At 35.4% G+C, this 27,430-nt stretch overlaps 2 protein-coding genes across 6 annotated transcripts in view; one reads left to right on the forward strand and one right to left on the reverse strand.

Annotated features, from left to right (window-relative positions):
* Window positions 1–23,655, forward strand: part of ITGA4 (integrin subunit alpha 4) — a 38,901-nt gene extending 15,246 nt beyond the window's left edge. For both annotated transcript variants that reach the window (XM_035331483.1, XM_035331484.1), the window contains 18 exons: window positions 1,470–1,564; window positions 1,919–2,009; window positions 3,354–3,399; window positions 3,772–3,926; window positions 5,624–5,778; window positions 8,376–8,525; window positions 9,686–9,762; window positions 12,401–12,551; window positions 13,197–13,295; window positions 13,714–13,793; window positions 14,117–14,203; window positions 15,343–15,433; window positions 17,197–17,304; window positions 18,029–18,148; window positions 19,550–19,669; window positions 20,176–20,274; window positions 20,467–20,586; window positions 21,411–23,655. In XM_035331483.1, the coding sequence (XP_035187374.1) occupies window positions 1,470–1,564; window positions 1,919–2,009; window positions 3,354–3,399; window positions 3,772–3,926; window positions 5,624–5,778; window positions 8,376–8,525; window positions 9,686–9,762; window positions 12,401–12,551; window positions 13,197–13,295; window positions 13,714–13,793; window positions 14,117–14,203; window positions 15,343–15,433; window positions 17,197–17,304; window positions 18,029–18,148; window positions 19,550–19,669; window positions 20,176–20,274; window positions 20,467–20,586; window positions 21,411–21,503 (1,937 nt within the window). In that variant the 3' untranslated portion in view covers window positions 21,504–23,655. The remainder of the gene's footprint in view (window positions 1–1,469; window positions 1,565–1,918; window positions 2,010–3,353; window positions 3,400–3,771; window positions 3,927–5,623; window positions 5,779–8,375; window positions 8,526–9,685; window positions 9,763–12,400; window positions 12,552–13,196; window positions 13,296–13,713; window positions 13,794–14,116; window positions 14,204–15,342; window positions 15,434–17,196; window positions 17,305–18,028; window positions 18,149–19,549; window positions 19,670–20,175; window positions 20,275–20,466; window positions 20,587–21,410) is intronic.
* A 1,339-nt stretch (window positions 23,656–24,994) lies between these two features.
* The window catches only part of CERKL (ceramide kinase like), a 55,925-nt gene continuing 53,489 nt past the window's right edge, over window positions 24,995–27,430 (reverse strand). For 3 of the 4 annotated variants that reach the window (XM_035331490.1, XM_035331489.1, XM_035331486.1), the window contains 2 exons: window positions 26,218–26,393; window positions 25,201–25,487 (listed from right to left, as the gene is read on the reverse strand). In XM_035331490.1, coding sequence (XP_035187381.1) covers window positions 25,406–25,487; window positions 26,218–26,393 — 258 coding nt within the window. In that variant the 3' untranslated portion in view covers window positions 25,201–25,405. Of the gene's footprint in view, window positions 25,488–26,217; window positions 26,394–27,430 lie in introns of all 4 variants that reach the window. The other variant, XM_035331485.1, reaches the window with a different exon arrangement.

Here is a 27,430-nt window from a genome sequence, read left to right on the forward strand (position 1 = left end):
TTTCTCCTTTAGAAACTGTTTCTTTATCTCTTGCTAGATTCCTTATCTCCTGTTTTACAGTATCTTCACAGTTTTACACACAAGTTTTAGGCTTTGCCCCCCAAATATTTGCAAACTGCGAAGGAAAATAGTAGCCAACAGTACGACTGGGGAACTGAGAAGTGAAATCAAATTAATAGCAGCATATAACAAAGAAAATATATGAGATAATATAATGTAAAAGGGGCATCGTAAAACTGCAGGGGGAGTCGAAGCAAGTGGATTAGCTTTTGAAGAAAGCTAAACATTGAAAAGAATAAGTGGAAGCAATATTGAGAGTGGCAGTAGGAAAAGAAATTTTCATGTAAAAAAAACAGCTGGAAGCAAAACATAAAGAGAAATTGGGTGCTAGGAACGATTTGTCTATAGTAAGTAATAGAAAAGCACAGCAGAGCTTCAGTGATGTAAGCCTTTTGTATCAGCCCTGTGAAGATAATGGCATGCATGTTGGTGTAGAATCTGACCACCCCCAAGAACATATGTTTAGCTTTAATTAGACAGCACAACTTGGCTGTCCTATTTTCTTCTCACCAGTGGAGAGACATATTTTGTGTGTTTTAGTCACCCAAGTATGGATTCAGTCAAATTGGATTCATTCAGAGAGCTGTTCAGCTAAACCAAATCATCAGAGCTTTGCTTTTCTTGTGATTTTGGTTTGGTACTCCGCATGGAGTATTTCTTATTTGCAGATAGTTCTGTTTTGTTTGTAAATGAAACTTCATACTTACCGATTTGTATGGGTGAATTTTAAGGTGTAATTCATTCCCCTTTGCTTTCTGGTGAATGTACTATGGTTACTTGAAACCTGAGGATTTTGGGTGAAGTTTTCGCAAGGACTGTGATAAGCACTTGTTTGCTTATTTGTATGTTGACACACCTCTCAGGTATTAAATCATCTAGGCATAAAACATACTCCTTTTTACAAATGGAACACCTTCATTTTCATGTTAAATGCCCATTCAAGCCTGTTATCGGCCGTTAAGGACATTTCATAGAAAAATAAATGGTTCATTTTAGTTAATGTAATAAGAGCACTTTTAGGGCTTCAGTGTTTAGTCCATTTGGGAATAGCAGAGTGCAGTAAATCATCAAAGGTTCAAGAATAAAAGGCAATTGTTTTTCAAGACCATAGTTGTTTTAGCTGCTCTCCATGATAGCCTCTTAAGGGTCATATTCAGAATTTATAGGAAAAGACTTTTTATTGCACAAAATCAGTGGCACAAAATCAGTTAGCACTTATTCTCCAGAAACATAGTACTCCAGGCAGTCAGATTATTTAGTTGATCTGTATTGTTTCTGATTTACTTAATATTTAGCTCTTGCTTTTGTATTCAGCCAAATGAGTTTGGTCTGGTATGGTGTGCGCTGTGATTTGGATTTCTTTAACTGCACCTTTTCAACTGTTTATTGTTAAATTGTTTTTTCCACAGATGTAGCTATTGGGGCTCCGCAAGAAGATAATCTAAAAGGAGTTATTTATATATACAATGGTAGGGAAGATGGAATAACCCCGACATTTTCACAGGTACGCTTTTTCAGTGGAAAACAATCAATTCCGAAAAACCTTAAGTTTAGATTCAAGAGGGTTTCCCTTAATTCAGACCATTGGATTTTAAAAGACTTCAGAAATTTTTACACAGTCTACAATTTAAATTATAATATAACCTTTAATAGAAAAATAAAATGTTTTAGAGACCTCAGGGCTTCTGGGATATAGTATTTAAAGTTATGGAGGAATATTACTTTCAGAGATAGACTTTTACAGGTAGGCATGTGATTGCCTGCAGAAGCAGGATGGTTATGCTAGCATTTTTCATTGGACGTTGTAGCTGAAAGATTAACTTTCCAATAATAATTTTATGTTCTTTTTCCTCCGTAGAGAATACAAGGACATCAAGTCAGTAATTCTTTAAGCATGTTTGGACAATCCATAGCAAGCGGCGTTGATGCAGATAACAATGGTTATCAAGGTGAATTAAACAATTGTGATTATTTTTAATTTTTAATAGAGTATAAATTCACAGGAAACAATGTCACAGTGCTACTTATTACTCTTAATGGAATAAAATCTGTTATTAAGATGACGTGTCACATCTTGCAGTTTGGGAAGGAAAAAAAAGTAAAGCTCAGGGCGAGCATTTTTTTTTTTTACAGTCATCTACTTATTACTGATGGATTCAGACAGATGTAATAGCAAGATTAGAGTGCTGAAGTGGAAAAAAATGTGCTTCTCATATTTTGTGGTGGTCATCTCATTTGCTAATCTCACAGTAAGCTAATTTGGGCATTTGAAGCATGCTTGCTGTCCAGACTAGGGTGCTAAGCTAAAAATCTCACTGGTCTTCGTGCAAGTCTGTGTCTTGCCAGGAGCTGGTGAGCTCAGCAGCCCTCATGGTCTGTGTGAATGGTATGTTAACCTGACTCGTGACAGTGGATTAAGACTCTTGTGGAGCTCTTGTGGGCATAGCACAGAAGTGCTAATTTGTTGTAAAGTGGCTTAGCTGGTTCTAAATACATACTCATTGCTTTATGCATACTGTCAAAATGTTTTGCTGTTGTACAGATAAGGATTACGTCAGATCATACTTGTCTTAAAGCATAACATTACCATGAACTTCATGTTGTAGGCTCTGGCTGTGTCCACAGAAATCTCATCTGGGTTGAACCCATTAGGCTGAGTTAAGATGTAGCGTACAGGTAGTCTGCTCTTGGGCCACCTGCTCTTTACTGTTTAGGGAGTCGCATCCTCTGACCATTATACCATTGAGACTTATCTGGCAGATTTACTTTTGCTGCCTCATTTGAGGGGTACATTTTCTTTCCTCACTGCATTAGTAGTTTTCAGTTAACTTGGAAAAAAAACATTTTTTCTGTCTATTTCTTTCTATCTCTATGCATAATGTGATACATATAATACATATAATTATAAATTGTTTTTCTTGTATACACATACATGTGTGTACATAGCAGAGCAAAACCGAGTATTTGGGTTTAAAAGAATGCCTGTACCTCCCATTTAGCTGAATTGTATTTCAGTGTCCTCTGCTTAAACTTGGAATAGAAATCAGATCATCACATTACTAATATCTGCAAATCTAGCAAATTAGCATGTGGTATTAATGGACGGGACAAGAATTTGAGGAATCATCTTCTGTACGGAGAAGCGCACCTCTGAATATTAACATATGCCTTCTAACAAATAAAGGGCATGTAGTGTTTTAATGATGCCTAAAGGTGAATATGCTGCAACTTACTTGTACCTGAAGTAATTCCTGTTGACAAATTATGCTTATTGATCTGCTTTTTTCATACAGATGTAGCAGTTGGTGCATTTCTGTCTGATTCTGCTGTGGTGCTGAGGTGAGGTTGCTACATTTCAGTACTTCTAAAGACCATCCGATTTAACTGTACTTTTTAAAATGCAATTAAAAAATAAAAATAAAAAAAAAATGTGTATTTTAACCTCATGATAATCTTCTTGGGTGTCCTGAGCTTTCACTCATTTGGTTCCACAATGCTTTATACCTGAAACATTTAAGTAAACACCTTGAAGAAAAAGAAAATACCTTTCTGAAATTTTTGGAAGCAACAAAAATATTGCATGCAACTACTTGTACTCTTAAAAATGCAGATAGCCTAAAAATGATAATACTAATATAAAAATAGATTGTTAGAGATTCTATAATTTATTTCTGAATAACTTTGTGAACTCTGACACTTTTATATTCTTAGAACAAAACCAATAATAATTGTTGAAGCTTATTTAAAACATCCAAATTCAATAAATCGAACTAATTTAAACTGCATGGAAAATGACCAGCCTGCCATCTGTATGAATTTGAAGATATGCTTTACCTATACAGGACGAGAGGTACCTGATTATATTGGTAAGCTACTTCCAATATATGTATTCATTTGAAATGCTCACATTTGCAAAATAAAGCTATTGGTGTTTAACAAGTAATTGACTTCACTAAAATGAAATTGAGTTCAGTATAAAATGAAAAATTAAAAAATATGGATACTTTTTTTTTAGCTCCTGCAACATTGAGCCATTACGCTTCTATTTAATTTAGAATAAATGCACACCCCAGCTAGGAATAATTGAGTTACATGTCATGAAAAAGGCAGCGATGTTAAAAAGGTGAAGAGGTATTGTGGTTAGGATGGCACCCTTGTAGATATGCTATTTCCAGTACCTGAATTAGTTTATATAATAGTAGCTTGATTAAATTCACTCATAGCTTCAGATGGTCCCTTTCATAGCATCATAACAACTTGATATATGATTTTAATACATTTTTAATGAGATAGTATGTCACAAGGGATCACAAAAAATACAGTGCACTTATTCTGTGAACACTTTCTCTTTTCTTTATTTCCCCCAAAGATTATATTCAGTTTTGCACAGGAGCATCTGTCAAGTTTGTCTGAACTTTCCACATGCAAATATGTCTGAGCCGTTGCTTTGCAAATAGAGAGGGAATTAATGTTGGATGAATGTCTTTTCTTAATGTAAAATCAAACAGGTTGTTCAGCATGATATTCAGATGTCTTCTAAAAACAATCCTCCTAGACAAAGACTGCTTTAGCCTGCAGTCTTCCACTTCACAATAGATGTTTCTTTTATAAAGCTGCTCAAGTACCTGATTGTATCATATATAAACACTATACCATTACATGAAAGAGAGTCCCATAAAAATTACTGAAAAATACTCTTGTACTTATCTTGTACATAATGAATATTTTGCTTTTGGCAAAAAACTTACTTTGCTTGAAGGAATATCTATGGGAGGGAATACATTCAAAATAATTCATGGTGAGTTTTATATATGGTTTATTCAAAATATATTCATGGTGAATATATTCAAAATAATTTACTGACTATATTATAAAATTGCTTAAATATTCTCGGTGTCCTTTAGGAACACATTACAGAGAACACATGTAAATGGGAAACTAACATTCCAAGTTCTGATCTTTTGAAATTCATATTTGAAATGAAAGATGAGCAATCAAATTGGACTACCCTTGCTGAATTTGGACATAAGACTTGTCAACTTAGATAGAAGAGAGTAGAGGATATTCTAGGTATTCTAACTTTTGGCAGAAATGAGGAAGGAAACTAATAGGTTGGTAATGCTTTGAAATGTTTTTCCAATTTGTTATCATAGCAGTTCATGATTTCCAACTTAAAAAATAATAAATTTTTTAAAAACCACTGAAGTGAAGCAATATTTGTTAGTGTCTGGTGACATAATTGTTTGTTGAAATTTCATGTCAGCCCTAAGAGGAACTGAAGCAGGTTTTCTGTAAGCAGATTCTGGTAGAAAACTGTAACTTGATAAAACTGCCACTGATGTAAAAGCATGTATCAGGGATCTGTCACTATGCAATCTATTTTCAGAGGTCTAGAAGCTTTTCAGGTATGGACTTGTCTCAGAGATTTTTAAGTGGAGCATTTTGAGACAGATATTATTGGAACATAATTAAGGGAGTGAGTCAAAGGATAGGATTTCTATCATAAATTCATGAAAATTATTATACTTTTTATAACTCATTTTCCTTGGGTTTTATTTTGCAGTATTGTTTTATAATCTTAGTGTTGATGTGAATAGAAAAATGGATACGCCAGCAAGATTTTACTTTTCTGTCAATGGAACCTCTGACACAACCTCTGGAAATATAAAGATTAACAGCAAGAACGTTGCCTGCAAAGACCATCAAGCATTTATGAGGGTAATGTAATTTTCAATATGTATTGCTCTGTAAATCCGTTGTTCTCCTTTGAAAGCACACCTGCTGCAAAATAACTTGTTTTGTTTACAGTTGCATCACGTAATTTCTGAAGTACAATATTTGTGTTCTTAACTTGTACAATTAATACCTTGTAGTTCTGATGCAAATTTAGCTTTCTCTGGGGAAGTCAGCAGGCCTGCCACCTCTTCTGTCAGAGAAAATGTGCATAACAATAATAATCACAGTGATAAAGTAGGACGTGAGCATTTTTTGACTTTTTTTTTTCACTTTTTTATGGATGACATCATAGACTGAGGCTTAATCCAGTACCAGATAAGTAGCGATTGTGGTTTCCATTCTCTGTCTGTGAAGGTACAGAAACAACTTCGTTGTAGAATTTTTTTTTCCACAACCACTTTGTGGTAGAATTGCTTTGCAGGAGATGGCACAGAGGTAGCAGTGCTACCAGCAGAAGTGGGTGTTCAGCAGCAGGTTGCTGGAGACCTGCGAGCTGTCAGCCAGGCAGGGAGACCTGTACCAACATCAGTGGTAGAGATGGTGCCAGCCACTCTACATCAGGAAGTCCGCTGTTGGTTTCCCAGTAGAATCTGATCCAACAGCAGCCATCTTTCGAAATTCAGGATGGTTCAGACTTGGAAATAAGTTAGTAAAAATGTAGTCAGTAAGATCCTAACACCAATAGTAGCCTCTAAGTCACCTAGAGCAAGTGAGATGCAGTATTCATGCTTGTTGTATCCATCTAAAGGATGAATGAAGGACCTGTCTTTGAAAGTAAAAATAGCTGCTGTCTGGACAAAGATAATAAGATCATTTACTGAACAAGAAAGGATAAAGTGATTTAATATATCAAACCCACCTACTCCAGCAAAACTTTGGAGAATAAACGAGAAGAACTTGAAGTCCTAAAACACAATCAAACAAAAACTAGTGGACAGAGAAGAATCACCTCTTATTAAACTCAGAGGGAAAAAAAAAAAAACACCACGGATTTATCTCCTGTAAGGCATTATCTAAGGAGGAAAAGAATTCTTTAAAGAAATTCTAAGGACAGGGAATATGAAGTAGAAAAGAGGATAATAAAACAATGCATTACCTTGTCTGTCCCTTTTTTAAAATCTTAAAGTAGCAATTCTGTGACCTTTTAGAACAAGCATCTATTAGGATGACTGTTGATCTTGAGCAGAGGCTGGGAAATAGATGTAATCTTCTACAGCTACAAAGAAACTGAAAGGAAGAAGTCTTCCATGTATTTTCTTCCTTTCTTTTACTTCTGTTTTGCTTCTGACATCATTAGAAGCCAATTCTTCAAGATAAAGCTTTGGGTTAGAATGGAAAGCCTGTGTTACCTCCTGGAAAATTGCCCAGCTACATCTCAATTGGTAGTTGCACCTAAGTGAATGTTACTTAAAGGAGCAATGGCAAATTGCCCACTTCCTTACAAGAGTTGTGTAAGCTAAGAGAGGTCTGACTGACAGCTGACCTTGTACAGATTGCCATACCAGCATCAGCATGCATTTGTGTAGGAGGAAAGATATGATTTGGCTCATCACCTCCTATAGTCTATCATTAATATTTTTTCTTCCATATAGCTCAATTTTCTTTGTAATTGTTAATTAACAGCAGTATAAGCATCTTCAACCCACTGAGGTTTCTGTATGAAAGCTTGTATGAAGCTCCTAAAGCTAAGTGTAAATGTCGAGTGCAGTCCTTACAAAAAAGTATGTATATTTTATGTATTTTAAGTAAAGAGTAATTAATAGCTAATTAGTATAGTGAAAATAATATAAAGCAGATGCAGAGAAGACCTTGTGGAACATTATGAATTACATTACATGTGATTTGGTCAAAGCAAGCTTGCAGATAAGAATTAAAATAGTGGCCATGTGGAGGGACAATCAGTGTCTATTGTACATACTTAGGGAATGATTCAGTCAGGTTTGCTATTGTTAGTGCACAGCGTTTTAAGCTGTTCAGCTTTTACAAATAGATAGTTTGGGCTCTGAGCTCCAACACAAGTCAAGGTTTCATATCAAAATGGTCATTTATTGAGTTTAATCCTAACACAGAATTGGAAGTACACAAAGGCAGAAGAATAAAATGCCATCATGGAAAGATTTAGTAGTACTGTGGGAGAACTCCTTTTAATTTGATATAGAAATACCCATTGTTTTTGTTTGGAATTATCCTACTATTCATTTTTTTACCCTTTTAGCCTACTTTTGCCTATTTTTGTAATTGGGCAGTACAACATTTCATAGGCATGTTAGGGCAGTGTTGTGGATATAAGTAATATAGATTAATATTTGATCAGACTCTTTTAATAAAAGAATATGTTATGAAATTCCTGATGCTGTTATTAAATGTATTATGGTCTTCTGCATTTTTGATTACCTCTTTCAGTGACAAAGATGTCTGGAAAAATATATGAACCATATGGCACAGGAAATTATTTTATATTTAAAAAAAAAAAAAGAGTTCCTGTTTAACTTAGTTCTAGGGCTCCTCATAATTTTTAAGACATATGCATACATGTCTTATCTTATATGATTAACTCATTAGGTTTCAAATTTTCATAGAAAGATGTAAGGGATATCTTGACTCCTATACATGTTGAAGCAAGTTATCGTCTGGGGCAACATATTCTACAGAAAAGAAACGCTCAAGAATTTTCTCCACTTCAACCAGTTCTTCAAAGGAGGAAAGAAAAAGACGTTATAAAAAGCAAGGTTAGTGTATGATTCTTCTTTCAAATGTAGTAAGTAAATATTCACATTTTAATCTTTAGTTAAAAAAAGCTTCACACAACAATAGCTTATGAAGGAATGCATTTTCTAGAACGGCACTTAATCTTTTGATCTTAATAAACCAGCATGCTAAAAACATGGGTAAATTTTGACTAAAATTAATTGTTTGTAGAATTGGTGATATACCTCAGAACAATATCAGATTTCAGTATGAACCTCACTTGTAGAAATATTCATTCTTTTTTGACTACATGAGTTACTTTCCAAGATAAAACTGTCCTTTAAAATGAATTCTATGTTAAATACACACTGTCATGCTGCTATTAATCTTGAACTGTTTCAACAATGTTGCTGAAATACTCATTCTGTGAAGGTATTCCTAATTCTCAAATGGAAAGTCGGGGGGAAAAATGGTGTATTCTGTATCCTTAAATGAATATGAAATTTACAATTTTTAATAAAAGAAAAATTAAGAGATAATTGACTTAAGAAATACTGAGGATAATTTGAGTTACTAACTACGAAATGTTCATTAAAATACTACGACTTTTCACAAACAGTAAGCTTTATGTAAGTCAGATACAGTTGACTGTCAGAACTCCGAGATACCTAAATGCTCCTTTTAAACATCAGTGTTTTCCTTTTCATCTTTTTCCAAAATTTTGTTTTAGGAACCACAGAGTTAGAGACCGTTGCTGGATACAGTGACAAGTGATATAAATGTGCTCTATGGCATACTGACAACCAAGGCATAGACACATGGTATCTCATGATACCTACAGTTTGCTAAGTAAAATTTGTGTAATAGAACTCTCTTTCCAAAGTTACTCTGTCATATTTTACTGTCATATTGTATTGAGACTGCAGGGACTTCAGTTCTGGATTCTCTAAGATGATCTTTCCTTTTTTTGTACTTTTTTTTAATCAGCTGAACATACACCCACAACTCTGATAGATTCAGCTCCAGCATGGAGGGCCTCTCTGTAGTTTTTCTCAGAATGTCTGCAAATGACTGAAACCAATTGTTCCTAGGACTATTAGTTATTAGCCAATTCCAGATACTTGGTAACAAGGTTTTTTTTATAGTATGCACAGTATACTAAAGTGCCTTCCCCCCCCGCCCCCCCTTTGGTCTTTTATAGTTTGTTTTTGCAAGATTTTGCTCCCAAGAGAATTGTTCTGCTGACTTGAGAGTTTCTGGAAAAGTGGCTTTTCCAAAGTAAGTATGGTCTGGCTTTCATTTGCGGAAAGAAGTTCAGTAACATTTTATTTAAATTGTTCCTTAATCTTTTCAATATAAAATAAATTTGCAAAAGTAGACAATGGACGCCCAGAAATGTATGAGGAAGAAAAACCTGTTTAGTTGACGAATGTTTGTAAATTATAAGTGTTTCAGGAAATGTATAAGAAATGTACAAGTTTGTACATGCGTTCTTGCATAATTAGAAGACTTTACAGCTCATAAAGTACTACCAGCTTGACAAAAGGATAAACTTGTGTTCTGTGGTTCATACGCAAATGAGCTAAAATATGGAGTACAATGCACATTCATTAGGTAGACCTTATAACTGCCAATATTTTGACAACTCAATTATTTCTGCTGCTTTTATGAAGGTACTATACTTGCACTGTACAAAGAAGATACTTGAGTCTTCTACTAAGACATCGCTATATTTATCCTTTCAATTATAAATAATTAAGTGGTTCCTTTTCTTCATTTACTTTAAAAATATTGCATCTTCATTTTTATACTGCTGATTGAGACAACAGATGGTTGAATATTATGCGAGGTTTTGACTCCTTTTCCTACATGAATTAGCTTGCATTTTTCAAAAAATAATTTGGGGCGATTTTTTCTTTTCATTTACAGCCCAACATTTTTTGAGATCCCTTTTAGGATGTTTCATTTTTTTTCCATTGCTTCCAATTAGGTATTGTGTTTAAATACTTTTATTATGTAAGATCATTAAGGCACTTTCCAAGTATTAAAATTATTATTGTCTTGAAGAATCGCTACTACACTAAGCAATGTTTTGCGAGATATACTTCCATTTGGCATCATATTTACTAAGTTTTAAGCCATGTACCGACCTTTCAGCATACATTTTAATGATTTGATTTTAAATTACATTTTATCATCATAACCTTTTTCTTTATTCAATATTATACTTTGAAGCAAGAATTGTGGGCTATTGGTGTGCAAAAACAGAAAAGTTGTACTTCTTGTGTATCTCAGCTAGTTTGGTTTTATGTGAGACTTGGATTTTTCTGTGTAATTTAAAGTTGATTCTACTTTAATTGAGATAGTGAGTTTATCTCATAGCACAACCTAAAATGACACCAAAAGATGATAGCAAACACACAATGCTGATTAATCACACCTGAGTGATCCTGAACCGAAATCTGTCTTCATAGATTTCAGAATAAGATGAGTATCTTTCTGTCTACTTTAAGGCATAGCCCACAGCATGAATCTTAAGCCCTTTCATTTTCTTAGGCTTTCCATAAACTTCTCAGAAAGAAAGATTTGCAGCATTTCCATTTGTGATGTTAGCAATGCAAGTCTGTAACTATTTCAAAGCTCTAGGAAAGGAAAATAGGTAACATACCTGCTCAGCATTAGGTATCGGTAGCAGCTTTTCAGTGTAAATAAATACGCTAAATATCTTGATAGTGTGAAGTATCACCTTAAATTACATTGTGCCCCTGGTATCTCGATTAAAAACTAGTTAGCTATGAAGCATTAATTTATTTTGTCTAGACAGAATGCATTCATTATCCTTGAACAGCAAAGCAAACACTTTTAGTCTGAAAAGAATGAAATCAAATAGTGTCAATGTAATGCTTTACTTACTGAGTTATGAGTCTTCATGTATACACTATCATGTTTTGTTTAAATTGCTCAGATTTTGGCCTGCTCTGTAAATTTCTAGTCTTCATCACACATTTTTTAATGAAGAATGAAATATGATTACCAGGGTAAAGCTCTGGTTCAGCTTTGTTTAGTCCCAGATGTGCACCTGGTGCTTTTGTGTACTTGTGTGTTAAGCTGGGAGGCATCTTTATGATGGTGTCTTGTTAATGAGCTTGGCTTTAATGCATATAAGAGGACTGAATGCTAAGCATATAAGTAGTAAAATAACTTTAAAATGTAACCTAAATTTAATCAAGCTACTGAAATGTTAACATTGGGTTTCTCTTTAATTCGCTTTTGTCTTGGAACCTATCTGCTTATGCAGTGCTTTTACCTTCTGTTGCTTGTCTAAGTGCCAGCTTCCATCCCAAAGGTGTTCAGTGACTAATGCTTTGGTTTCGAGCCAGAGTATCTGATAAATGTCTATTTCTAGGCAACCCTTCTACAAGTCTTAATTAAACTTTAATGTCAAGCTGAAGTTTACTTTTAGACCCTCATAGGGTGTCTGGACTTGCAACATGATTACAGAACATTACATAGATCACAAGATAGGCACGATCATTTACCCTCCTTGTGGCCTGTGACATATTAATTTGAGGAGATTTTGAAATAATATCTGAAAATACTGCAGCAGTAGCACATTGCTATTATCTTCTGTAAAGGAAAGGTCTGATCCTGTAAAAGCCAGAAGCATGATAGGTCTGATAACACCGTTCAAATTAATAATCTCAGGTATTGAAAGGCACAGTGCTGCAGTCGACCATCATCTGTTATCATAATTTCAGTTAAGAGGATTGAATAAATGCTTTCTTAGTGATTTCCAGCTCAGCATTTTCAGAACCAGATGACATTAACTAAAGGAACAGGAGAAGAATTTTTTTTTTCCTATATCATCTGTATAGAGAGTAATTTTTCACTAATATTATGATCTTTATTTTTATAGACCTCATGATAAGAAGGCCTATCTTGCTGTTGGAAGTATGAAGACTTTGTTGTTGAATGTTTCTCTGCACAATGTCGGAGATGATGCATATGAAACTGTCCTCCACATTCAAGTCCCTAAAGGCCTTTATTTCATTCGAGTTTTAGAATTGGTAAGTACAAGAAAATCTGTCAAAGGGTAATCCTTTGATATCTTTATTTCTCAGCCAGACATTTTCTAAATATCATAATGGATTGTTGAGTTTCCTTAGATACGGAGAATTAACCCGTCACATACACTAAAATGGTTGACAAAACCACTTTTAACGTTCTTAGATGCTCAGCTACATAAACCACAGAATAGGTACTATTTAATCAGTAACAAGATATAATGGTAAAAAATAAAGGAAAAAATTGCTTTCCAAATGTGTTTCCAGTGATCACAAAGATCTTGTTTAATCTGACCTTTTTCACATAGTCTTACGAAATCACAGATCGAATTGTTCTCACTTTCCGTCTTTTTAAAATAAATGATCCCACAGTGCTGTGTAGAATGCCCACCACCCACACCTTTCAGAGGTTGGATTTAAACAACTTAGCTTCTTGGGGGGGGGGAGGGCAAATGATGTAAAGGTATGCATTAGTCAATGTAAAGATACATTAAAGTAGTCATTAATATTATAAATATTCTGTGTATGTCATCAGTGAAAAAACAAACATCTATTTTAGACAAAAACCAACCAATTTTAGTCTGTGCATGTAATTTGAAATGTCTGAAAGAAATAATTTTAATCACTAGTAATTTTCCATCATTTTAGGAAGAAAAACAGATACATTGTGAAGTATTAGACAAAGAAATTCATGTAGTGAAACTTGAGTGCAGCGTTGGCTATTTGTATGTTGATCAAAAATCAAAGGTAAGGTATGCATGAAGTTCCTGCTTTAAAACACCCTAAGTATGTTACTGTGATTTCACAAAAAAAAAATGCAAAATCTCCCTCATTCCCAACTTATGTCTGTTATCGTGTTGGTATCTGACCCTCCCTGCTCCTTTTAAAATTAGTTACGTGAACACTCTGAATTAAGGGACAACATTCTTTGTATTGTGTATCATGTGATTGTGGTTGGTGTCCTAAACAAGTTGACTAAGGCTATGAACAAATGTGCAAAGCTAAATGAAAAGGACTGGAAGATGCAAAAAGCAAGTATTTTCTTAGTCTGGATATTTTTTAGAAAGAGCAAGAAGTTCTATATGAATTTAATAAAATATTTTTATTAAAACTGTGTAAGACACACTATTATTTAATATAAACATTTTTTTTTTTGGTTCTGCAGCTGGATTTTAGTTTCCTCTTGGATGCCAGCTCATTTACCAGAGCAGATGACGACCTCAATATCATCATTAATGCTAGCTGGTAATGTATAATAAGAAATGCTCAATGAAAAATACTCCCAGCTTTGAAAAACAGAATAGAGAACACTGGAAAGACTGCAAGAAAGAGCATCCATTCCAAAATCTGTAGAGAAAGGGAAATTAAAAAAAAAAACAAAAAAAAACACTACCTAAAAATTAGGTTTCTGCCTATATAAAATCTTTTAATGCGTTTTAACACCTTGTTACCAATAAAATGTTTTTGTTTTAATAATCTGGAAGATACATTTAGAATTTGTTGATAGAAATAATACATAGCATGCGATAATGCATTTTATACTAATACTTCTCCCACTGCTTTTATAGCAAAAATGAAGATGGAAACATGTTACTGGATAACACGCTAACTTTAGCTGTACCTCTGAAGTATGAGATTGAATTAAATGCTCATGGGTAAGTCAGCTATTGTGATACCTGTACATCCATAAAACTTGTTTTCTTACTATTCTGAATTCCCAAAGCTTTTAAGCAGTCACAGCGTAGCTGAAAAATCCTGGGAATTAGATGGCACAGCTATTCTGGAGTCCGCCCCATCCATTTCTGAGGTTTTGTTTCCAGTATTGTGGGATGAGACCAGTAGTATCAGTGGTCCTTTGGATTTGTCTCTTAATTGACTAGTATTTTTTGAGAACTGGAATATTTTAAATAGAAATAGGCATTTCTTTAATAACAGCATAGCAGTGCTATTTCATTTGGTTTTCTTTAAAAAAAAGTTTTTTTTCAAAACTGAAGAGCTGGGCAGGATGTTTACATCAGTTTCCACAAAAAAAAATGTGTGAGAAACCTTACTGAAGGACTTAATCACACACACAAAGCCACAAAAGAATTTTGAAAATGTGCATAAATAGGGTCTTACACACTGAGTATGATAAATGAATGCTAATCTAAGAACTAAGATAGATATTCTGTCAATTACTCCAGTAACAGATGGCATCAGTTACTAATTCTAACACAATGAGTTTTGCAGCTGTATTTTACTCGACTATCCAATTAAATATCTCAAGAAGAAAACAAAGATATATCAGACTTTTATAGCAACTTTCTCTAGATGCCTTTTATTGTTCCTCTGGAACAAACAGTCCTGAAAAATGCAAATTAATTTTGAAAACTTAAGATGGAAATGAAGATAGAACTGAAAGTCCCTAAGGAAACAAGAGATACCTCAGTTGGATGTTGAAGAGAAGAGCAACCATTTCTCACAACATTGCTCCTTCTGCTCCATAGATGCCTTTCTCAATGTGAAATTAGACTGTTACATTCCATCCCTTGCTTACCATGGATTGTATTCTAGGTTTGTCGTGGTATATTCATGGAGATTAGTTTTTGGTTTGTAACTTCTGATTAATCTGCCTCTTTAAAGGAAACTGTACAAAAATAGAGGCCTTCTACTCTGTTCCAGGCTTTACTTAACTCAGGTAATTCTTTTCTTAGAATTAACCTTACTGGAGATGGTACAGAGCAGAAAGTTATGCTAATGCTATATATCAAATCTATTAAATAACTTCTATTACATAACTTCTGAACTGTTTTAGATTTGTAACACCAGCTTCGTTTGTTTATGGAACAAATGAGAAAGAATCACCAGTTACGTGTATGGAGGAGAATATCAACTTCACTTTCCATGTAAGAGCTTTTCTTTGTAAAACCTATTATCCTTGTTTTGAAGATTAATGCTTAGATTTTCAGTGTATATAAAAACAGTCTGCATAGTCAATAAGGTCACTAAGTTTTTAGAAGTACAAGGGCAAAAAGCAATTTTTAAGCATTAGCGATGAAAGTGGCTGTTAATCCCTCTTAGAACACTTTTGTTTGGCCTGGACAATCTTCCACTGAATGGTCAGAAAAGGAAATATACATGCAAAATTGAAAGTGGTAGAGCAGTTCTGACCTGCCACTACTTCCATTAGGAAACAGTTTTAAAGGAATTATGTTAGAGTAAGCAAAAGAAACTAGGAGCTACTTATAAGAGGATCTTTGGGTATCAGATTGGTCTCCAGTGGATTAAAAGCAGGAGACAGACATTAATCTCTTAGTTCTTTTTGCACATTTTCCCGGAAGGCAGTCTGTATGACCTCAGGGCAGTCATCAGAAGTACACACCACTCATTTGGTTCAGAAAAGCCTTTATTCAGTGTGATGGTTTCGCTCGGGTGGGTGACCGAGCTCCACCACAACCGCTCTCTCACTCCCCCTCCTCAAAGAGGAACAGGGAGAAAATACGATGAAAGGGGCTCAAGGGTTGAGATAAGGACGAGGAGATTGCGCAGTAATTATTGTGATGGGCAAAACAGACTCAGCATAGGGAGATAGTAAGATTTATTGCCTATTACGAACGAGCTAGAGAAGTGAGAAACAAAGGAAAGAAACCAAAAGCACCTTCCCCCCCATCCCCCCTCTTCCACCTCCTCCCCCCGAGCGGCGCAGGGGAACAGGGGAATGGGGGCTATGGTCAGTCTATAGAAATTCTTCTCTGCCGCTCCTTCTTGGTCACTCTCGTCCCCTGTGCTGTGGGGTCCCACCCACGGGATGCAGTCCTTGCTGAACTGATCCAGCGTGGGCTTCCCACAGGCAGCAGCTCTTCAAGAACTGCTCCAGATATGGGTCCGTACCACGGGCTCCATCCCTCGGGAGCAAACTGCTCCAACCTGGGTCCCCCACGGGCAGCAGCTCCTGCCAGGTCACCTGCTCCTGCGTGGTCTCCTCTCCACGGGCTGCAGGTCCGGCCCGGAATCTGCTCCGGCAGGGGTCTTCCACAGGCCGCAGTCTCCGTCGGTGCAGGGCCACCTGCTCCACCGTGGTCTCCTCCACGGGCTGCAGCGTGGAACCCTGCTCCACCGTGGTACTCCATGGGCTGCAGGGGGACATCCTGCTTCACCATGGTCCTCACCACAGGCCGCAGGGGACTTCTGCTCCGGCGCCTGGAGCACCTCTCCCCCTCCTTCTTCACTGACCTTGGCGCCTGCAAGGCTGTTCCTCACTCCTCTCACTCTCCCAGCTGCTGTGTGGCGCAGCGTTTTTTTTTCCCTGTCTTAAATCTGCTCTCACAGAGGCGCAAACAACATCACTTATTGGCTCAGTTCTGGTCAGCAGTGGGGCCCTTACCAAACATGGGGCAGCTTCTAGATCCTTCTCACAGAAGCCACCCCTATGGCCCCCTGCTACCAAAACCTTGTCACATAAACCCACTACATTCAGTAAGCCTGCAGAATAAATCAAGCGACTCATCTTTTTAAATATTAGAGCTTATAGCAGAATTCAGTTTCATGTCAGCATAACAATACAGGTGCTACCCAGTTCTGTAAAACTCATATTTTGTATAAATATGTTTGTTAGTTGAATAGCTACCATGAATTAAATCTTCAATTGTATAACATTCTTCCCCACAAGGTTATCAGTGCAGGACCAAGTATGGCTCCAAATATAAACCTAGAAATAATGATACCTAATGCTTTTCCACCCAATGACTTCAAATTATTTAACATCTTGGATATCAAGGTAAGCACAGATTATTTAGTATTTTATTATCTGTATGAATTCTAAGAAAACCAAGAGCATAACAGGACTAGCTACCAAGTGTGTATTAAATTTCTACTCCTTTCTTTCAAATCTACCTAATACCTTAGGTTCTTAGTGGAGTGCCACTGAATTCAGTGACTGCATCTGTGAAAAGCTTGCTCTTTGGCATGCATCTGTGTTTTGTGTTTGCCAGTTTGTTCCTGGAAGTAGCAGAGTACAGTGTATTAAAAATCAAAGTATTTCTGCATCGGATAACTCTTTAAAGACTAGTCCATCACCCTTAGGTATTTCATATAAAATAGACACTTATTGTTATGCAGAACATACAGTATACAGTCCTTCCTTTGTATAACATTAATAAATTCATAATAATCAGCTAAAATAGGGTACAACACATGCCTTACGTCTATATATGCCCACGGTAGTTGACTCAAATGAGCACAAAAAACACAAGACCCTTTCTAGCTTATTATAGTTCCTTCCAAAATGTTCTGTGTAACTCGGTGTAACAGGGAAATGTAGAAATATGTTAGCTATGGTGAAGCAGAGTGAACAAGATTAGGATGATCTTCAGCCCCATGTATTTTAGAATTCTGAAAGTAAAAGTTGCCTTCTTTTTAAGCTCTTGCTTTTCAGAGACTTGTCTCCTGTTTATTACCTGATGTTTAAAAGCAAGCACTGATTGTGTTGTTTTTATTTCCAGACAACAGTTGGACAATGCTCCTACAATAAATATCCCAGAAACTGTAATGCAGCAGAAAAAAATGGAAATATGTTAAAGGATGTTGTCATTTTTTTTTCAAAGGCTGCTAAGAGACACATGGTAAGGTCTATCTTTTAGCATCAGTATCAACTGAATGATTGTATGAATGAGCCTAAAGATACTGGTATATCTTATATAATGAGGTCACCGGAGCAGTCCTCCAAGGATTTGTGCTGGGACCTGTGATAGGTTCAGCATAGTTATAAGTGACTTAGTGGAAGAGGTGAGAACTGAGGAGAGGAAGTTGATTAATGCCATGCCACTGAAATGGGTATGGATGACAGGCACCCAGAAAGAACTGCAGAAGTGTTATGTAACCAAATGAGTGGGCAAATAGAACAGCAGATGAAATTCAATGACAAATGGAAAGTTATGCATATGGAAAGAGTCTTTACTGTGCAGAGGATGCAGATCAAACATTCATTGCCTTTTCAACATCAAAAAAGTATCATGAAAGGCAAGTAGTACTCATGGTGGAACTTCTTACTAAAGGATGTTGTGAATGCTAAAAATAGAAGTGAATTTCAAGGGAGAACATACAAGTTAATGGGACTGACAGTCATTGAGTAATACTGAACATATGGAAATCATTTTTGGCTCACGAAGCTCCTATTAAAAATATTTGGGAAGCTGAGACAGTATTGTACATACCTGGCCTGTTCGAGTTTATCCCTACTGGTGATCAGATACTTGACTATGTAGTCCAAACCAGAAGAGCTGTTCCAGTGGTACATTTCCAAGGGTTTGTTCTCATGGAATTCTCCATGTCCTAGAACTAGATAATAATGTACAGCTTTAATACTTTAATCTTAAAAGAATCTAGACATTTGAAAAATATTTTAATGTGGGGCTTAAGGCAAGCATACTACAGGAACATCAAACACTGCTTGAGGGTGATCCTGCCCTAAAGTATCAAACTTTTTTTTTTTTTTTTTTTTTTCAAATGAGAACTTAGGCATTGCAGTCTTGGACAAAGAATATAATAATGTGAAGGCACGTGTTTTTGTTTTTTTTTCTTCAAAGCTGGGTGAAATAGTGCTAGCTGTCCATGCATGAATGCCTTCTCACACTGCAGTATTTAAGAAATAGTCCATTATACTGCTTTTGCTGTGTATCACAGTCACTGTCATATATCATTCTTAGTATAACCTAATTTGAAATAACTGTAAAAACATATACATATAATCAAATTATTACAATCACCATTTTTCTGTATAAAAAATGGCCTGTTAAGAAAAATGACCTGTTACGTTCTATAACAATTAGGTTGGTACCTTGTACTGTTTCTTTAGCACCTAGGATGAATAGTTCATGGGTTGAGAATGGGATGACAGTAAAGAGCTACAGTTTGACCTTTAAAGAACAAACAGAGTTTTTGATTTAATCTGTTCCTGAGTGTCTTTAATATCACAAAGATAAAATTGATAAACTTGAGTTGTAATCTTTCCCTCCCCTCTACAGTACTGCATGAAAAATGACAGTCTTTGCTTACAAATACTTTGCAAGCTTGGAAACATGGAAAGTGGAAAAGAAGCAACCATTCAATTGCAACTGGAGGCTACTCCTTCACTTTTAGAAATGGTAACGTCAATTTTTCATACTTAGAGGCATTTTTCAAGGCATATTTGTATTGTCTGCATATAAACTTCTTGTTTTGTTTTTTTTTCCAAACACTAGCATATTAGAATAATGATAGGCAGTACATATTTTATCTTTTCAATGCTAAATTTAAAAGTGTTATATGAAAGTGCCAACAACCAAAAAAGATGTATTTTAGATTGTCACTTAATTTTATAGTATATATTACTTTGCCTATTCTGGCTGGGTTATGTAGGATTTGGGATTTAATTCCAACTCATAATTATGCTTTTCTAAGAAAAGCAGCATGGATGTGGCATTAAGCAAAACCCAACTGGGCTTTTTTCCAGGTTCTGGTACTAATTTGTTTTGTGATCAGAAAAAGGCATGAAGCCATGTGTGCTTGTGTGAGATTCTGTTTCTGAGAGCAGCTGTGTTACCATTTTTGCTGGGTAAGAATTAATGTGTTGAAAAGATGTGATTTTGTTGTTGTCGTTGTTTAAAATCAGGATGATGCATCAGCATTGAAGTTTGAAGTCAGAGCAACAGCATCACCAGAAAAAAATGAAAAAGTTATTGAACTACAAAAGGACAAGCAAGTAGCATATGTAAGAAATTTCTTACTGAATCCATGATAAAATTGTTAAACTAGAAAAAAACAGCAATTGTGGAATTCTGTACATATCTATACACAGACTATGAACACAGTGTTAATTATTTGAGAATTTAATTCATTTTCCAAGTTTGTTTTAGCATCATTTAGAAAAAAAATAATACTGAACTTATTTTCCACTTTACAGGTCTATTTAGAAGGAGTGCACCACCAAAAGCCAAAATACCATGTTACTGTGCTAATTATTGGAATAGGCTTAATAGCTGGCGTTACCTTGTTTTTGCTTCTTTCATTTATATTATGGAAGGTAGGTTTTCAGTATTTCTCAAATGCTCTCGAGTGAGGAATTCAGACTGTTGGTGGATCTGTACATCTGTTAATGCAGCTTTAAAAGATAAATAGTATTTTAGTATGATCTGTCCTTTCTATAAAAACATAATTCCTAATGTACTGTTTTTTTCAAAAATACTTCCCCATTTTCTTTTATTTTCTCATTTTATCACTATCTATTGTGCTATCTATTGTTTGTAAATGATTTATATAATTTAATATCAAATGATTAGTTTTTGTGGGGTGGTGCTCATTGACACATGATCAATAATAATTTACAAAACAGTTTCTTGCCAGAGCAAAATGGTTTAAACTGATGCATAAATACTAAAATAGCCTATGATAGATTAAAAAAAACAAACAAACAAAAAAAAAAAAACTATGAAGGAAGCAGCTTCTCTAACAAATAATTAAGATAATGCTGCCTTTACTTACATGCAGACTTTCTCCATTCATCATTTTTCCTAGAGTAGAAATGAAACAGATTAAACCCAAATGCCATTTTACCATTTCACATTAAAAAAAAAAAAAAAAGGATTATATGGACAGTTCACTGTCAACTTGTTCTTACTCATGACAGCAGGAGAGTATAACCCATCCCTGAATGTTAAAATTAAAAGCAACTCCTTTTAAATTGATGAATAACAATTGATTACTTGGTAATGACAAAACAATGGCATATACCATCCATTCGAAAGCACCATATATATGCTTTTTATTTTATTTCATGTTATACTGTTTAGATTTGATAACAAAGATTTGCTGACATACACTAACAGATTCCAAAATTATGTATTTCAGATTGGCTTCTTCAAAAGGCAATACAAACCAGTCGCTCAGGACAAGAACGAAAGAGACAGCTGGAGTTTTACAAGTGGGAACAAAGATGACTAAGAGGGCAAATAAAAGCTCATTTTGAAATGAAGAATTAAGGTTCAGGTTAAGTCACAGAAGAAACACCAATGAAATGAAAACAGGTCGTGAGTTCACTTACTCTTACAAAATACACTTTATTTTCTTCATCTGTATGGAAGACTACACCTTAATGTACAGTTAATTTTCTAATATGAAAATGGTAAAACAGTTTCAGTTTTGAAGTCTTAATATTTGAGATACCATACATAACATCTCTGGTTTCAAACATCAGAACACTACAGATAAAGGGAAGAATCATTAGTTAACAGAACAAAGAGTTCTTAGAAAGTAAAATTTGACCAATCTTAGAAAAAATTGGATCTCAAACATAATAGCATGAATTATTCTATTCATTTTCAAGTTTCAATAATATTTTGTTTAGACACTCAAGAAGAAATCCCCCCTCATCTTGCTTTGACAATTTTACATGGGTAAAGTAGCTTAAACCAATAGAAGGACCATAAGTAGAGTGCACAGATGTAGAAAACAGCTATCAGAAGCTCTCTTGGGCTTCTAAAGGTAACCTCATAAGCTTGGCTTCACAGACACAGCTACGGTATTGCAGAGACTTAGACAGCCAGGCAAGCCAGAGCCAGGAAAGTCAGAGGTGGACAAAGGTGGATTTAGAGCAGGGAATTTTGTGTGGTTACAGTACACCATCCTCTCTCAGCTGTAGAAAGAATAATGTATTGGAGATCATAATTTGTAGCCATTTTCAATGAGGTACTTACAAAAATGACAGAATTGGTTGTCCTTTCCTTAATTATCAGCTCCATGATGTTTTGGACTTCTGCAGTGAAATATTTCTATCTGAGGTTTGTTTGTTTTTTATAAGCAAATATTTATTTTTATTTATTTGAAGATTTTCTATAATACTTAGCATAGTAGTATTTAGTACTGTTATTCTTCCAGTATCTGAAAGAAAGACTTCACATGACAGAGAAACAGATGTACTCAAAACACTCCAAAATGCCAACTGTACTGGGCCAAATGTTATCTTTCAATCCTCCACCTGAAAGTATTTACTAAGTCATTTGGAGAGCTAGGTTAAGTTCTTGTGAAGTTTACAGATAAATACCATCCAAACTGGCATCCTCAGAAGCCACGCATCGGAAAGGCAAATGACGGAATAGAAACATGGTTCAAATCACTGCTCTGCTACTACAGAAAGTTTCTTCAGCTGGATAAGTTTGCACTGCCACCTAGCTTTGGTGAAATAAATAGTATAATCCAGGAAAAAAAAAGTGACTGCTCCCCAGTTCAACTGGACAATGTACAATGTCATCAATAGCTGGATCTATTGCAACAGCAGTATGCATTATGGCCTTTCTTGCCTTGTCTTCGATGAGTTTCTGAACTGCAAGGAGAAACAAACGTAACGTGTACGTACACTTTGAAGCTGCACCATCATACGGAAATTAGCCTGCAACTCAAAAGCAATACTTTGTGCCTTCAACAAGCAATTTTTCTAATGGAGTGTATTTGGTGCCATAAAAGCCGGATTGTCCACGGATTCTAAAGGTATTGGGGACCATTTTGTAATTTCCTTTCACTTGATTTGATGCCAAAGTTGTGGTTCTAAAGTACTCTAAAGTTAAACTTTTCTCTTTAAAATCTTTGGCACATTAAGGACAAATGAATGTTTATGTATTTAAAAAGAAAGTCAAAATAAAGTGTGAAGAATTAAGTATTTTCTTGCAAGTCTATGAAACATATACAAAATGTTTTTCTTCTGAATGGCTTTAGTGAATTTTTGCACTTTAACCAAAATACCATTGAAGAGAAATTTGTTTGATATTACAGCATATAAATATACCTCAAATACTGAAAAAAGCATTAAAATTCTTTCTAGTACAAACAATGCAAAGAAGCAAAAGTAAAGCATCTATTTTTGACATAGTTTACATAAGTCAATAAATGTGATAATGTTGCCTTGGAATGTTTTCTGTTCAGATTTGATTATTAATGTGGAAATGTTGGTTGCCTATTCTTAGCATATAAAGCAAAAATTCAATTAGCTGTTATAAACAAGATTGACAAAAAATGAAAGTACACTGTGCTGATGAAGGCAAGATTATAAAGCATCACTCTGTTTCACTTGAATAAAGAGGATCCCAACAAGCTAATCACATGAATGCTGTTTTTTTTGTTGTTGTTGTTTCTTTCAAGTTTTGTTAATTTTCAATTAGGTAATAAAAGCAGTTACACCTACTGCATGTAGTTGGAATATTTTTCTCAGACAGCTTTACGAAGTTTAGTTTGAATTGCCAAGAATGTTAAAATATTGGATGCAATATACCATCAATTATAGGAGCATAATTGGAGACTACTCACTGTGACTTGGAAAACAGGTATCAACTGAAATGGGAGGCTCCACCTGGACGTCATGAACATCTTCTTCCCCATGAGGACAGCTTGGCTTTGGAGCAGGGGCTCGAAGAGATTGTGTCATCATCACCACTCTTAGAGGTTTTGAGACCAGACTGGATGAAAGCCCTGAACAACCAGGTCTGATCTCATAGTTGGACTCCTTGGAGCAGGAGGTTGGGCTAGAGCCCTGCTGAGGCCTCATTCAATCCGAAGGATGCTGTGACCCTGCTCTGTAGCCACTAACTCCAGTGCAGAGAAAACTGTAGCTGCAAGGTTACTGTAACAATTGCCTATGAAACAAGCATCTTATTGTCCGATTGCAGCCTTTACTGCCAGCCAGGTTTGGCCACAGGAACTGCATGAGATTTCCAACAAGTAACAGCTTGTTCTTACAACACAAATAACCATCTGCAATACTTCAGGAGCGCCACGTGTTCATGGAGCTTATTTATCACCAGTAAGAATTCTTCACAGGATTTAAAATCAAGTAAAATACAGATCCAATGTAAAGGCTTACATCCTGATTTAACAAAATCTTAATCAACTGGATTTCACATTATACTTCTTTCCAAACAAAAAACTTCAAGCAACTTGTTCCAGACATGAGATAGCACAGCTTTCACACCATTATGCATCAGCATTTCTCTTAACAATTCACAGACAAGTGAACACAACTCGATGCATTACCCCTGTGGCCCTGCAGACAGACAAACTCACCAGGCTGCTACTTTTCATTATCTCAAAGGAAAACAGTTTCCAGAAACAGTCTTAATTTGCATTCATCTCATATAGTTGTAGTAAAGTTACATAAAAAATCACCTATAGAAATATTACCAAAATACTATAAAAATAGTTGCCAAAATAACTCAGTTACCAAATAACTCAGTTATCATAATTTTATTCTCAGCAACAAAGAAAAACTATGCTTAATATCCCTCCAGTTCACATCAAATATTGTTAAATATTTATCTTGTACAAAGAGTAGTCTTTAAAATAACTTTCACCAAAGAAAAGCTGTGTAATTCATCAGCATATCCTTTTTTCCTTACTGTTTGACTAGAAAAAAACTTGAAAGCAAACATATTAAAGCAACATTAAAAGCAATACCTAGAAATGGAAATCCCTGATCAGAAATCCACATTTTGACTGCATTTCTGAATTTCCACTCACTAGTTCTATTTGAACTGAGTAACCTGACAACATGAATAACAGCAGCCTTAAAAACACCTCATATTATATTTATTGCAGAAGCTTGAACAATTTTAAAGAGAAAACTCACAAAGCTGCCATCTATTTTTGACGGACATTTTCTTGTTAAGTCTAATAATGCTTCTTTAAATACATCTTGATAAAAAAAAATATATATAACTTGATAAAAATTTAAAGCCAGAAATACTATAAACATCCCTTTTGCTACAACTGAGTTCAGTGAGTTAAAAACTGGGACTTTAGAAAGACTTGCATACAGATTAAGAAAAGGGCTCTAATACAGAATGTGCAGTGTGTCCCTTCTATATGCAATTGCATGTTGCTTTGGAACTCTCCAGGTCATCAGTGTTCACTCCATAGAGATTAATAAGTTGAGGATGCACCCTGTGAAGTGAGGAAATCAACTATCAATTTCATCAACTCTTGCAATGGCTTTTTTTTTGTTTTTTAACAAGTATGCCTGAATTGCTGTATGGAATAAAATCGGGTGAATTACATTTTGAGAGTTCCTACAAGGTAACCTCTAAAAGTGTGTATTATTTTCTCAGTCATCCTATAATATGATCAGCCTTTTATTTTACACATCGAACGCTTACCTCAACTGATCCTGCGTACACTGCAGAAAAATGAGCCACCTCTTATTTATTTCTACTGATAGTCCTATTTCCCCATGTATTAATATTCTTTTTTTTGATCTTACATAGGGACACTATTCTCAAGCAGCACCATGTTTCTCACAGTTAACATGTTTGTGTCAAGGTTGCAAACAGGGCTTTCCAAGCAGCAATCCTCATACCCAAACAAGCTCCTCCCAGGACTCACCAACCTTTACCTACATCTGTTCCCCTCCAAGAAACAAAAGGGTAAAGTAACTTTCAGAAAGGAGAGGAGCTGGAAGATACTGAACCACCAGAAAGGAGAGGTCTCAAGGGCGTAACAAACCTTTCCAGAGACAGGCACAAAGCAATATGTCAGAGGTCCAGCACAGCGTTAATACTACTCTTACAGAATTTACAATACCCCATTTTGGTGTCATTTGTATTTAATATACATTTAAGATTACAGTACTGATCTATTATAGGTATACTGTCCATAACATAATACTTTGCCTTACCGAACATGAACTTCTGATGCTTCTTCCATTAAGTCCCCATCTATATTCCAAGGGTAATTTCCTTCTGCAGAAGTGGCATTCAAATATGTATTTTCTTTGGCATCAGGCCCACTTATACATCTTGGTTGTAGTTTTACTTCTTGAACCGTGTAGGTCTCAACAAAGGGAAAATTGAACTAAACCAAACACAAATATATGTCAAACAAAGATGAAAGCTGTAGGTGATAGTTTAGCAACAAACTGGATTACTTGAAATTAAAAAGATTTCTTTTTGGGGGCTGTGTTCTTAAGTATATGAGAACACAACTCTAGCTTTGACCACATGAGGCATTACATATTCTGGCTAACATTTATGGATTAACATGCTATTTCTATCCTAAATAGTGCCTCAGGAAATAAAATAAAATAAAATAAAATAAAATAAAATAGTTCCATTTACACTCCTGTATCAGACTCCCCCAATTTACAGGTGAGGTGGTATATTTTTCACATGCCAAAATGGCATATTCTTTCAGAATACATGAAAGTAAAAGGAGATTTTTTCCCATCATCTGTTCATCGTTGCCAGTAAACCCACTCTCAGTGAGGCCAGTCAGAATTCCAGTAAATGGTGATATTTAAAGATTTAATATCTAATTTCTAACTATAATTTTTAACCATAAAAGCAAAGAAAAGCAAAGCCGCCTTCCTGAAGGACTGTAGCTATGGCATAACTGGGAAACACAAACTATTTCCTAAAGGCATCTGTTAGGGCTGTCACATGGAACTACCACCACCTCTCTGCCAAACTCTCTGACTGCTGGATAGCTACCTAATCCAAACCTACCTGTAAAAGTGAGTTCACATAATCCTGAAACATTTGAGTGACTATAGGACATTTAGACTATACACAGGGTATTTAGGACAACAGTAAGGAACTGTATTTCGGTGCTTCATTTTTTCTTCCAAAACAGGACGACCATAATTTTGAAGTACAGTTCTACATGGAACACATCTCTGCTAAAATTCATGTTCATAACTTGATGCTGCCAGCATAATATTCAGTGATTTGCAGAAATTAAGGACTTCACCTATTTCTTACAGAGTTGCATGATGCCCTCCCAGTCTGTGTTCTTGATGTCTATACTACACAAGATTTAAACACAGCGTGCATTTCCTCTATTGTTCTGGAATTGCTTTACACCCATAAAACAACGGGTACAACAAAAATACA

Source organism: Oxyura jamaicensis, chromosome 7, assembly GCF_011077185.1.
Source record: "Oxyura jamaicensis isolate SHBP4307 breed ruddy duck chromosome 7, BPBGC_Ojam_1.0, whole genome shotgun sequence".
Classification (NCBI taxonomy): domain Eukaryota; kingdom Metazoa; phylum Chordata; class Aves; order Anseriformes; family Anatidae; genus Oxyura; species Oxyura jamaicensis.